At 39.1% G+C, this 14,777-nt stretch overlaps 1 protein-coding gene across 1 annotated transcript in view; it reads right to left on the bottom strand.

Annotated features, from left to right (window-relative positions):
* Nucleotides 1–13,144, bottom strand: part of igdcc4 (immunoglobulin superfamily, DCC subclass, member 4) — a 57,814-nt gene extending 44,670 nt beyond the window's left edge. The window contains exon 1 of the mRNA XM_004539616.4: nt 12,634–13,144. Coding sequence (XP_004539673.1) covers nt 12,634–12,700 — 67 coding nt within the window. The 5' untranslated portion in view covers nt 12,701–13,144. The remainder of the gene's footprint in view (nt 1–12,633) is intronic.
* Between the last annotated feature and the right edge of the window lie 1,633 nt (nt 13,145–14,777).

Here is a 14,777-nt window from a genome sequence, read left to right as displayed (position 1 = left end):
TACGATCTGGGCTTTCAACGATCATTAAAAATGACTGAGCCGATTATTAGCCCCTCCCTAATTTATCCGCGACACCTTAAAGGCCGGTCCGTGAAAATATTGTCGGGCATAAACCGTCCGTGGCGCAAAAAAGGTTGGAGACCGCTGATTAAGAGGACCCGAGGGAAGCTCGGAAAGCTAAGCAGAAGTTATTTGGAGAGTGACTGCCGTTGGTTGAAAAGAGAGTTTAAAAAAAAACAAACTTCAGTGGTGTTGCACACTATTTTATATTATTTTTTTAAAGTCATTGTTAACCCTTTAAAGCCGGTCAGAGCAGCACGCTCCGTTTTGCGTAACTATTTTTAAATCCCTGTAGAATCTGAACCGTGTAAGCTAGCGCAATAATTTGTTTTGCATATGAAACCGGAGGAGTTGTACTTACATCTGATGCCATCAGCTTGTCCTCGGTCACGGTTTCGTTCCACATATAGCTTTGCAAAAATTGCATAAAAAGCGCTTGCAGGAACAAAAACATAATATTCCAGAAACACGCTTTGCCGTTCCTATCACTTCCCACAGTGAAATGATGCACATGCTGTTTTCTTTGCAAATTTGCATCATAGGATTGTTTTTTGTTTTTCCTGCAGTATATAAAAATTGCTGTATCTCCAAAATAAAACTATGAAGACACTCAAAATAAATTTCCTGTGGTGGGAAACTATTTTTTGCAACTTTATTGTATTTAAAGTTTTGAGGGATAAGCCTCTTAAATTTCTCCAAGTAGAAATATATGTAAACAAAACAAAAGCGATTTTCAATTTTTTTTGTAGTTTATTGCACTTTTTTGCAATTTATGTAATTACTATGCACTTAATGCATACATATTATTAAAATATGGGCTATAACAGTTGTATTGATGTATAGCAACTTGAAATGCTCCCACAAATGGCACTACAGCATGTAAAAAAAATAATATAAGCTCTGGTGGACTTGGTTCTATAGTAGGTCTTAAAGGGTTAAATAAATATCGTCAAATAATCGTGATCTCAATTTCAGTGAAAATAATCGTGATTATCATTTTTGCCATAATCGAGCAGCCCTAATTCAAGCAAATCAAATGATAATATTCAAATGAATCAGATCATCAACTGTCACTGGTTTGCACCTGTGTCAGGGGAGCAGCAGTTAAAGTTTCCATGGTGATGGCATTCAGTGTGTGCACTGTAACCGACTGTCTCGAAAATGGGCTTGGCACTCACAAAATGCCATATAAAATCCAAACTGTCTATTGTATCCACCTGCTTTAAAGCTGCTCTATTTAGCTGTGATTTAAAAAAAAAAATGTGCTCAGGTGTGCTATGAAAAAAATAGATTGTTTCTTCTTTTCTCCAAAAGTTATTGCTCAAATTATTACGTAAGTATATGGAAAACTTAAATTGCCCTCCTCCTACTCAAATCTTCTATATCCCAAAATTTACATCTATTGGCTTCCAGAGAAACCACGTCTGAAAGAAAACAATTTTTTCCAATGATTTGTGGGTAAAATTATTGTCATAGAGTATAAATTTTCACCTCACCGACAGGTTAAAGAGAATTTTTCCATTAGAATTTTTCTGCTTCTGCCATTCTGTTTATTAATTAGTCCACCATAAGATACAAAGAATGAGAGTATATGAAACCCACAATTTCAAAATGAAATGAAGGACTAAATTAGTGCCCATAAAGGCGCATGTTAGGAAGTCACTCACTGCTTTCTCACTGAAGATCAGTCACTGTCATCTCAGAGTCCTGTTGCCTAGGTAACTCTCTAAAGTACTTGCCACACTCTTATATGTCAGTCAGCGGCGTCTTTGGCTCTCATTGGTAGTTGCTTCAGTTGCCTGCCTCGAAGTTGAGAGAAGTTTTACCCACTTTTCTTCACCAGACGTTATTTTAGCTTTGAGAGTAAAGTGACACAGAGCAGCTAAATAGGATTTAAGACACGTTTGTGAAGACAGACAACCACAGCACAAAAAACAACGATAGCCACTTTTCTTTGTACCAAACCAGTAGATAATTGATACGATTGGTTAGTGATGTTTATATATAATGTGCAACTGGGTAGTACTTGTGTTGGAAACCCAATACATGGTAATGATTTGTAGGACATTACTGTGCACTGAATAATAAATACAGGCTGAGTGCACTGGGAACCTGGTGTAATAACAATAACACTGAGCAGGCTTCAGTGAGTAGAACTAAGTATGTGTGTTTGTGTGGTAAGCCTGGATGGCTGAACCCAAACCTCAAACCAAGCTGGTTTTCCTTTATACTAGTGTTTAGTTTCAGTGGTACCTTATTTTGCCAATTCAATTAACTTCCATCAATAGATACGAGGTACAAACAATACCCCCACCACTTGCTTTGTTTCTGGCGAAAAAATATCCAGCATATGAAGAAATCAATATTTTGAAGCCGCAGCTTGAGAGATCATCTGAGCGGAGAAGCAGCCAGTGATAAACCCTGCAGGGAGACAGACATTCTCAGGTTTCAGTGTGCAAGTAGAAATGCTTGTGTAATAGCAAAAACAGAAAATCTCACTGACAGATGCACTTTAGTGCTGTCTAAATATTTAGGCTTTTATTTTGGTATAGTGTAATTCGAAAAAACTGCTTTGGCTATATTAGGTTTGTACTGTGAGAACAGACTGCATCTGGATCATGGTATACAATCCACTGTCGTTGAGACCGCTGATCTGCTTGTTTCTCGAATTGAAACTATTTATTAGGTAAGCAATTGTACGTATAGAGGGCTCAGTATTTCACTGAACCCATAGTGAGGTCACGAGTCATTCAGCAATGTGAACAGCTGCCGTGTCAAGTGTTAACTGTTCCAGCTGTGTTTCCTCCCAAGACGATACACTAAAGTTCTTCTCACACCCAATCATGGGCACAGATACATGGTCACTTCACTGTTGAAAAGCAGATACAGTGAATTAAAGAATTAAGACAAGCAGACACACAAATCTAACTCAGTAAAGTATATTCTGATGCTCCATAGGGAACTCTGGATTTCTGCTCAGTTTGAATTGTATAATTATTTAACTCAGAGCCAACTATCTAAGTGGAAGACACGTTAAATGGCCTCGGGGCCAATTCAAACCCAGGTTTCTTCATTACTTTAATTGCATATGTGCCACCTGTTAAACCAAGTGAGCTAAACCAGCACCTGGAAGTTGGTATGTTATGTAATGACTAATGAGTTTCTATTCAGTTAATAAGATTAGTTGTTTGTGCTAAAAAACAAACACCAAGCAATGTCCTTCAGAACGTCCTAATCAAAATAAAGACTTTCTTAGTGCTTTTCTCCAATTTTATTTAAAAAAAACCACATTAAATATAATCAGAAACTTAAAAGCTGATGAGATTTTGTGATTTTTGTTTAAAAAAAATCACAAAACCATCATTTGGCTAAGTAATTAATCACCTAATCATTTCAACTCTAAATGGTTTCAAAACTTCTAAGTTAACACCTCTTTCTCTATTTGTCAACTTCTTTGCACCTCATGCGGTAACTGAGGAGCACTGAAATTTTTATAAAGTGATGAGCTATGAAGCTTAACATGTATACTTTTTAAAAATAGTTTGCTGTGCACATATTCTCACAACCAGTGTAACGACAATTGAAAGGGAAAAGAGACGAACATGGGAGCAGAACAGAGAATAAAGGATAAAGAATGAGAGAGGGGGCGTATCGGTGCAGTCCCTCATGCCTCCTGCTCTATGTACAGTGCTCATTCATCCCATTCTGGCTTCCTCCAATCACAAAGCAGCTTTCTTGCATGTGGGGCCTCCCAGCAGCGTGGGGCCTCCACATGGCTATGTCAAGTGCCAGACCCTCTTGCATGAGTCAACAAAGCAAGCAATAAAACCAACATGGGAGTAACACGGGAGATCCAAGTCGGGATCTATTTATTCACACAGCAGACAGTAAACTTACAGGAGAGGACTTCATGGTAACATCCGTGGTGATGGTATGAAAACAGACTAAATGCAGACAGGAGATGATACACCTGCAAGGTAGTTAAAAAAAAACACAACCACGAAAAAACTAACTCTTTCTTTGATGCTTCTTTTTCAAGTGAAGCACATGTTACATTAAAATGCTCATGCACAAGGATCAGGGTTGAGCATCTCACACTATGTCATGATGATGAATGAGACTGTTATGTGGCGCTACCTGGTACACGCACTGAAGAAGGACAGACTGCACTGAGCAAGCGTCACGGATTACGCTCGCACCAGGATTCTCAGCAATGACATCTCCGTCACAGAAGAGATGTGCTGTGATCTTTAAATAATATAGTGCATTTGAATGAGAACTAAAGGGTGTGAATACTCAGTATGAATTCACAAATGACTGTTCAAGAGATTCCTAAATGTATGCTCTCTATTGTGTGATGGCAGAATATATTATTGAGTAATCTAGGAACTAAAGTTCAGCCCTGCTTTGAATTTCTAGTGGAGCTTTTCCCACCGTGGTAGGCACTCAGTATCACTATAACTCTACAGATAAACCAGCATCTTCCCACCTACATGGCCACCTTTAGTGTAACTCCTCCACTCTCATGTGACCAAGCATACAGCCGGGAGGAATGGAAGGAATGTGAATGCAGGTTGGTTAATCAAGTGAGCACAACGCGACCACTGACACTGTCATAAAAATGAGCACAGGAATAAAAAGAAGCTTGCCAGTGTGATAAGTAGAACTACGATCTAGTGGTCATCATTTAGTGTGGCTAAAGGTTCAAGTTTGCACAACACCTTAAGTCACTTACTTTGACCTGAGTAGCTCGTATTCCATTATGTATATCAATTACACTATGAGGTAAACCTCAGTGACCTAGTAAGCTAACAGGATAAAATTACCAGTTCTATATAGCATTGCAGTAAAGTCTCTATAATAACAGGTAGTAGTGTTGCTGGACAACAAATCAGAAAGAGCCTGATTTACTTAGATTTGATTTCCATATGTAACGGAGGTAAAACTCACTGGAAAAGCTTATATAAGAGAAAATTACTTTGAGCTCTTCACAATATATGTTTTACTGTAAGTTGTGAATTTTTTTACATGACTAAATATAATAAAACAAATACTGTATGTTCTACTTCAGATGATGAAAGAAAATATTCTATAATCTAAATGGTTACTATCTAAAATTAGGTTTAACCATATTGTAACGTAAGCCAGAAATGGAAAAAGACAGAGAAACTATGGACACTTAAAGTAAAATCATATAATTTCATCTCACACGTTGATGTCTGTTGCAGGCTCAAGATAGAGAAAGCAAATATTATTTGATCTATAAACTGTTCTTTTATAATACACATATGTATTCTTGGTGAAATTAACACCTCATTAGTTTACAAGGTCTTGTTATTAGATGTTTTAAGAGGTCACGCTATTCATAACTGAGCAAAAGCAAAAACAAAATACATTCTCACAATAACAACCCAACCCAAAAGAGCAAATCATTTGAATGCATAGCAGACAAAATCAAGCTCAAGGCTTCCTCTCCTTTCATGCAAAGATTTCTGTGCTTAAGATTGCTTTTCTGGCAGCATGAATAGGCACACACAGGGCAGCACAAATAAAAAAAATCAACATATTCACTACACAAATATACCCAGCTGAAACCCAGCCCAGGGCATCTTTAAATAATATGCATCCTAATTTAGCATGTGCTCTCTGGGGACGGGATCAGGATGCACACACAAATCGCAGCTGACACACCCACGCTTACACACAAGTGAGCGAAGCAGGCACACCGGGTGCACTTTATGTACCTTTAGCAAACACACACACGCGCAGATACTTAATTTAACGCTAATGTATAATTAGGTAGTCTCAGCAAGCACTGCTGTCCAACATGCTTAGATTTGTACCTCTCAAGAGAACTGCATACATATATTCACTGAAATATTGAAAGAGAAAACCAGAACATTTGTCCTTAAAAGTACTATTTTACATAATTTACAATTAAATCAGAAATTGCAACTTCATGCAATTACATGAAGGCACAACAGTGATGTTTTAAGAAAGATTGTATATACAAGATTGTGTATGCACAGACATTTATAATAATGTTAAAGCTGTTCCACCCATAGCAGTAACAGTGCAGCAAATTGCTAAAGTCCTTCTCCAGATGGCTTGCATCCATCTCCAAAACCAGTGCTTAATATTTTGTAGGTGCCATTATACTGCAGGTTTAACAACTGTCTCTAAGGTGTCCTTACAACAAAACAGAGGTGAATGCACTCTATACATTAAAGATGATGCTAGAGTTTAGGAGAGGCATAGGTGAACATCCCTAGGAGACCTAAAAGTGCAGGTCAGCATCGACTCCATCATAAAACAACCTTGCAGGAAATAAATCATGGGTTTCTTAAAGTTTTATGTTTTTTTGAAGTACGTACGTTAAATCATCCACTTCAGCTAAAGTTGTGATAGAAGTTGGATACAAAAAAACTCCAGATTCAACTCAAAAGTGCGACAAATAGTGCAGTGATAAATAAAAAATGACCTAGAACTGAAGAAAGACCTAGAGATCCTGTGTTTGTGTGTGTCTGACAGCCAAATCTTTGTGAGCTGCTCAACCTAACAGCAAACTCAGGATAATCTTTTAAAGAAATAATGAAACTGTCTCCTTTTTTTAATCTGAGTTGGCAAGAATTTTGTGTGTTGTTTCATGATACCCGGACTGTCATGAAAAATGTCATTCAACTTCATCACAGTCAGTGATGCAACATCTGTGACGGTGATGACTTCCCTGTGCAGGAAATGGAACTTTGTGATTGGAGTTATAATGTGAATTTTATATCTAAAAAAAAAAACCCAATCTGTACTCTGCAAACTTCATAACAGACTTCTTACTGTGAGTCAGTGCCAAGCTGAAAATCTCTCCCCTTTGTGTAACTTTACATCACCATGACATTTAAGCTAGACAATGGACTTTGCACCACAGTACCCTGTTGCAGTGTGTGAAATAAACTGTTGACTTAAAAAAAAAATCCCTCCCACCACTATTCTTAGCACCGCAAACTCATTTAAGCAATAAGAGTTTTGCAGTAAAATTTCTATCGTGAAAATATTAACTTTGTAACAAGCTGCTGAGATGACTCTGTCTGACCTGAGCATATTGGTGGAAAAAATCTGTTATTTGTTTTGGGGGGTTTTGAAACTGTGAAACTGACAATTCAAATGATTCCTAGAGAAATAAATCCATCCTCTGTTTCAGCATACGAGGTTCTTCTAAAGATTGCTCATTCAGGTAGTCTACAGAGATTTTTGAACTAAGCCAAAAATAAGACATCTACAATGAGGAAGTGCTGGTGGGCTGGCTTGGAGCCTTCAAAGGTATGCCAAGAGCATATCAGAGATGTTTGCTTATTTGTACAGTTTTTCTTACACGACTCCTTACACGGTTGTTTTGGGGGCTCCTTTATGAGCACTAGTAAGGTCAACATTACTACTGTAGCTTTCTATATAAGGTAACATTAGGTTAATACAGGGATGAGAAAGCTGTGGTAACTATAAAATAACCACACACATTAATTACTGCCAGTTTTGGCAAAGTCTAATAAGTGGAGAAGCCTGCAGCTTTTCACTGTAAACTTTAGGTCAGTGGTTCCGTAACCTCAGGGTTCATATTTCTTAGTCAGTCATAAATAACCTAGGCTCTTTTATCTTCTTTGATTGAACTTATTTGTAATAAAAAATCAGGTTGTTTTAAAATAAAACAAAGAGTCTATACAAGCCTCATCAGGTTAAATGTTAACTTTCATGATGGTATAATTAGAAAAACACTGAACAAGTATGACTTGCTTTCAATATTTGCCTCTAAAAATAAGAAAAGCACAGCTTAGGTCTGAAAAGCTGCATCTGAACAAACCACAAGACTTCTGGAAATGTGTTCTTTAGACAGATGAAACCAAAGTGGAGACCAAAGTTTCACCATAATCAAAATGCTATGTGTGATAAAAACCAAGCACAGTTTATCAACACAAACACCTCATACCATCTGTCAAGCATGGTGCCGGTGATCATTTGAGCTTGTTCTGCAGCCACAGGACCTGGGGGCACCTAACATTCATTGAGTTAACCACAAACTTCTCTGTATACCAAAGTAATATAGAGTTAAATGTGGGACCGTTTGCCCAACAACTATAGCTTGGCCAACTTGTTTGTTGAAAAAAATTACTCTAACCAATCATTTTTTAAATGTATTAATTGACATTATAGGGTGCCGAGCTGTCATAGGAGCTATGCAGTCAGTAGGAATTAACAGCTAAAACTACAGCTCCCCTAGGCTTCAATTTACAGGCTTTACAGCAAGTTTAACTTTATTGTTTAGCTGTCGAGTCAACATTTCTATTGCTTAACTTTGTTTCTACTGCTCTCACAGAATTGTTTTCAGCTGAAGCACATCCTTGGATTTGACAAGAAAGCACTAAAAACCTTGTCAGCACCAAACAGCAGACACGTGGTTTGGTGAACAAAGAGGAACATTTTCTTCTTGAGTGAGTGGAAACTAAAAACTAAACTAAAAGAGACTAAAAGTTGGGCTTACATTCACCAGATGATGCAACTTCAAATGATAAAGTTGCTCCATAAATTGTGTCAAATGAATTAAATCATTAAATTAATCTGACTGGGTAGTTTAATGGGTATGATACAGTACATGATGTAAATACACCTTGTTTTGATTAGCCTTAAGTCTTCTAGATATACACAAAACAGTGCTTCAAAATAAAAGCCCTACAACTTTTTTAAATCTTGGAACTCATTTGAACCAAAACTCATGAGCCACTCACAATCTACTTTGGGTCCAGCAGTTAGGAAACAATTCTCTAGCATACTTCAGCAAAATTTTAGAACATTTCTGGTCAATGTATCCAAATCAGTGATACAGTTTGTACTGTGAATGTACTGTGTCTACCTCTGTGTTTACACATTTGCTTGATATGTGCTGACTTCTGTCCTGCAGGCACACTGGCTTTCACCCATAAAAATCAGGACAAGCAGTTTAAAGAATAATGGTGATTGATATAAGAAGAGAACATGTAAAAAAAAAAAAACAACTTTCCTGCCTAATCAAGGCTTATGCTACTCTGTAACAAGTGCAGGGGACTGATGTAGGATGTCTAACTACATATGACAAAGTGGAGAAGCATTACAAAACTTCCTAGTGCAAAGATTTCCATTTAATAGGACCTGTAAAATGGTAAATTAACTCAAGTGTCATTCTTAGTCAGTGCCTAGGCTTCATTATGCCCTTTTCACTGTGTTTATATTCATCAAGTGCTTATAAAAAAGGGTAAATGCATTACAATAGTCAGATTCATTTGCTCATAAAGTCTTTCAGGACTGTGGATGTTGTTTAATTGTGTCTATTAATAACTGTGCAGTATTCTATGACTGTGAACACACAGACACATGGGCAATCTGGCTTCATTCATTTGCTTCTGATGTGTTAAGTGAAGCTGACAGATTTGCCTTTGATCTTTAGAAAGTACAAAACAATTAATTTGTACATGCAGACATGGCCCTTGCCCTCAAGCATACCCCTTTAGCTTCTGTCATTCTATCCATGGCCCAGAATTAACACTAACCTCTATTCAGGAACAACCTCAGGTCCCATAAACACCATCATCCACAACAGTAATGTATACAGTAATGTACTTCCTAAACATAGCAAAATTCACACAGAGGGGAAAATGACGGAGTTGTTTACTTATCTTGATGACAAAAAGTATAATTATTTGGTAATAACACATAATAAGAAACCTTTTAAAGCAGCGGTCCCCAACCTTTTTTGCGCTACGGACCGGTTTATGCCCGACAATATTTTCATGGACCGGCCTTTAAGGTGTCGCGGATAAATACAACAAAATAAAACTAATACCTGTACCGAAAAAAAGAAAATTTATTCATAACACATGTGAAAAGACCGAGGAAAACCGAGTAAACAATAAAAACGATAACAAAATAACGCTGAAAACCGATAAAAACCCTGAAAACCATACATTTCGCACCTGAACCTCAACTCTCGCGGCCCGGTACCAAACGAGTCACGGACCAGTACCGGTCCGAGGCCCGGGGGTTGGGGACCGCTGTTTTAAAGCATGTTGCTATCAACAGTGCTAATAATTACAATTGTAGGATTTGATGACAAATGTTAAATATCACAATGGATCTTTAAATGTGAGGTTTTTGTTGATGCAATTGATGCAAAAAACTTACAAATGTATGATTTTATTGAAATGTTTGAACTGCCTAATCCCAAAATGTCCAAACTCATAACTTTGCTGATATCACTGTACAAATAAATCAACCTTTTCCCAACTCTTATCATACATAACCTCCACACCAATCAGTATTTACTTGCAAAAGATTTCATCATCTCACTGTGACTGCCCACAAGTGTGGCACTCACTCTCTTGTCAAGAAGATCTCAACAGAAGTTATTCCTTATTCTGTATATTCTGGAATCTTCGAGGCTTGGTAATCTAGCTCTATAGCATTTGTACCCTCTGACCTCTTACTGCTATATCAGATGGAAGTCAAGGAGGCACACCTCTAAGTGGCCTGCTTCTTAAGGCCATCATGTACATAATTGAAGAATGAGTAATGGAGCTTGTGTGTTGAAACTACAGTATCTCAGAGGTAAGTGATGTCTGCCTGGATACAAGCATGGTTCTCATATACATGCATTCCATTACACTTGACTTTTCACTGCCACACCAATCCACCAAGCACCAAACTGCCTTATTTCTCATCACTGTTGGTAGCAATCACTGCAGGCCATAACATACCACAGCAGCAACAGGAAACCTTTCTGCAACTCCCACCAAAGGATAAACTACACAAGCTGAGACTAAAGTAAAGAAAGAGGCATAGTTTTCATGTAAGTTTACGGTGATATTAATAGCTTGTGTATTAGTGCCACTTTCCAGATGGAACTTTATGGTGGATCAAAATACCCCAACATGGAGACTGAATGCAGCCTCAAAGCATAACAGAGCCTCCACTGTGTTTTGCACAGTGATGATTGTAGACACTTACTGCTACACCTCTCTCCTGACCTCTTCTGTACATATTCATGATGATGACTCGAACCAAAGTTTTTCCTCCCTAACACCTGTTACCAACAATTTTCATATGAGTTCTTCTGTAATTTGGGATGCTTCAGCCTCTTCTCCTTTTTTTCTCTTTCACAGCATCCACAATATGCTGAGACATGCCTATTTTGTGGCAAATAACACTTTCAGAATCACTTTGCTGTTGCAAAAATACAATTTTCTGCCTATCAATCTGTGTTGTCTTTGGCATTTTTATAGATTTGACTAATTGTAAAAAAAAAACTTTCACATGCCACTCTAACCTGCTCCCAAAATGTTTAATCTGTCCACACTGCCACACACATACATACATGGCAGGAGTTACATACTTTCTCATGTCTGACTAGGAGTTACAGTACCCACTGATTTCCAATCCTCTGCAAGAATTTCAGTTTCAGTCCATGTGTTTATCTTATAATCCAAACTCTCTGATGAACAAGATGGAAACAGATTATGAAATTCTGATATGATGCTCTTCTTGAGCTGAATGTTGCCTCAGTGATTTCATACAGAAATGTTCTGACATGTTAGACAGTCATTAGACAAAAATCAGAAAGTTGGGCTTTGGAATAAAAGGTTTTAAGGAAATCAAATGTTCTATCTTTTTTGTTTCCTGACCACTGGTAAGCATTTTACTTTATAAGAGCCACTCGTGTTCTGCGCTGGTCTTTTGTCATGTAAATCCGGTGACCAGACAGTCTCTCACCGGCTCATCGCCACCACTGTTAGCATTTTCCTCTTCAACCAGCCACAGCAGTTATTAGGAAATAAACTTTTTGCTGTACAGCTATCATATTCATTATGATGCATCCATCTTTAGATTTCTATAGATCATACAGCAATCTATAAATATGTAGAATACTTTTGATGATGTTACACTGTCTTCAAAAACCTCTCCCTCAACTTTTCTGAGCCATGCAGAGGGGGAAACCATAACGTCCTTGCGCACATCAGTGCACCGTAACAGAAAAAGTCCCCCCCCCCCCCCCCCCCCCCAGCAGCAGAACATGAAATAGTGGTGTGCTGCAGGACATAATTCTATTTCTGAACGCACAAGCCCATCACACATGTTGTTATTGTGAGTCCGATTCCCTGGTTTGGATCCCAAACTTCCCACAGTCGCTTCAAAGCCCCTGGCCGCCCTGTGGCAACATTCAACAACACTGTGGCTACTCCTTGGGCAATGTGCTGCAACTTCCCATCGCCAAAGCTTTCCAGCGCGTCCTGAGAGAGATACCAATGAAGTACCCTAACAAAACACCCCTACATCGTGGGGATTAGAGAGGCCAAAATGAGGTGAACACTGAATACGGAGGGGATATTGCACAAACTGTGCAAGGTGCAGATTCACCCAGTAGATCATATCTGTTATCGCAGTCTACTTATGTTCTGAGTAACTGCACTTCAGAGTAATACGAGAGGTCCGCTGGCTCACACATGCACCATACAAGAAAAAAAGAAAAAAAGAAGAAGAAGATTTAAGTGAGCGCTTTACCTTGCTTGGATGGACCACAAAACAGCGAAAGAAGACAGAACAGCCAAATTGTACTCTCCACCGCCATGTACAGCCTTTGATTTCCACCAGTGGGGTAGCAGCTTGAGTCTATACAACAGCTATACCGTTATAGCGACATTCATATGCTGGAATCCGCTATTGTCTCCGCCGGTGCGTAAAGGAGTCTCTGAGAATGTTTAGGGTTCTTTGGTTAACAGTCTCCCTGGTTTTCCTAACAATAAGGTTGCATTAGTCGGGGGAGAGCCGTCGTGTCTCTCGGCGCTTCAACGCCATGTTGCGAACGAATGTTAAGTGTGTGTTGGCTGCGGGTCCTAACACAGCACACACACACACACGTGCGCGCACTTTCACGCACACACACGTTCACCAGACACTGGCTGGCTGGTCGTCGCTGGAGTCCTGAAAAGCTGTCGGTGATTTTAACACACCCTTACTTCGTCCTTTTTTCAGCCCCATGCTTTCCACTAAGACTTTATTGGTCCGGAGCGAATCCGTTGTGAAAAGCACCTGAAACATCAAATCTTTCGAAATACATGTTTATTCCAGGCGTTCTCTCTCTCTCTCTCTCTCTCTCTCTCTCTCTCTCTCTCTCTCTCTCTCTCTTTCTGTCTAAAATGATGAATTCGTTAGAGTTATGCCACAGTCTCTGCAAGAGAAACACCAAGTGTGGAGAATGGTCTGGCTAAGTGGTTATCTGTAATGACTGCTAATGCGTTGCCCTGAATGAACCCGATGTCGGAGCCACTTGGGATGTTTATGTGCGCTCATACATCAAAATACACATCAAACGTTAACCTTAATCATGCAACATCTACACTCAGTCATTCATGCACGCAGTATTTCTTCGTTTTTAATTATTTTTCTCCATTTCTTGTGTGTGTGTGTGTGTGTGTGTGTGTGTGTGTGTGTGTGTGTGTGTGTGTGTGTGTGTGTGTGTGTGTGTGTGCGTGCGTGTGCACCTTTGTTACCTACTGAATGAACGCCCGTGTGTGATAAAGCTGGTCAGTGTAAAGAAAAAATGGAGAGCTGGAGAGACAAATGTGCACCCAAAGCAAGTGCAGCCAAGAGGAGGAGGTGAGGAGGAGGAGGGGGCGTTGGTGGTGTGCATCCCAATCAATCAAACAGCTCGCCTCCTGCTCCGGGTACTGGGGGAACCACTGACTTCTGCATGCAAACACATAGCAGGAGCCAGCTGGAGCCCAGCCTTCCCGGAGCAGACAAAGACTCGCCTCGTGCAGCGCGCTCAGCATCACTGACACCAGCAGCATCCGCACATACACTACCATACAGAGAAGCGCTGAAGGAAAAACATAAATAAAAAGCACATGCTTTACCTGTTACATGTGGCTATACAGCAGTCCGAGTTCACGCTATAGCTGCTAATTACACTGTAAAAATCCATAGCGCCACATGTAACATTTGATGTGACATAAACTGCTAAATTGCTTGCTTGAATGAAAAAGAAATACCACTGTGATTCATTGTGGGCTCAGCTTATTCCATAATGTGTGGTTTCAAAGATATAGTTGACTCTCAAAAAGGATCTACAATATATATACAAAGGATTCTTTCTATAGAGGAAAGACAAGCAATCATAAAAGGCTGTAATGAAGGACTTCCCTTTGGTAATAATATCTTGCCCAGCCAGATTTCTGCTCTCAGTGTATTCATTTAATACTGATGGGAGATTGATTTGAGCTGATGAAATGAAATGGGATGGATGTATTTCCCAGGTGTCTGATTAAAGCAAATGTCTGGGCCATCGGATTATGTGATTGCACTGGAAAACTAATAGCACCGCTGTGTCCTCTGTGATTGTGGTCAAGCTGCAATTTCCCTGCTTTTCCCTTTTCCTTCCCAGCTGCTCTGAAATGATGAACACAAACTACCAGCTTCTTGCTAATTAAGAGTTTTGGATATGTGCCTCCATCAGTGACACTGTGTATGTGTGCTGAATGTGGACCTCTTATCAAATGAAAGCAGTGTGTGTGTGCTTAGCAAAACATGATTATACAATACACCTGTTTGTTGCATAATTCAACATTCATAAGTCTTACCTGGTGGAAGGGATGATCCCCTTTGCTTTAACCTATGTTTTTGCTTTTTCTTTTTCCTTAAGTTTA

Source organism: Maylandia zebra, linkage group LG1 (assembly GCF_041146795.1).
Source record: "Maylandia zebra isolate NMK-2024a linkage group LG1, Mzebra_GT3a, whole genome shotgun sequence".
Classification (NCBI taxonomy): Eukaryota; Metazoa; Chordata; class Actinopteri; order Cichliformes; family Cichlidae; genus Maylandia; species Maylandia zebra.
This window is presented reverse-complemented; position numbering and strand designations above follow the sequence as displayed.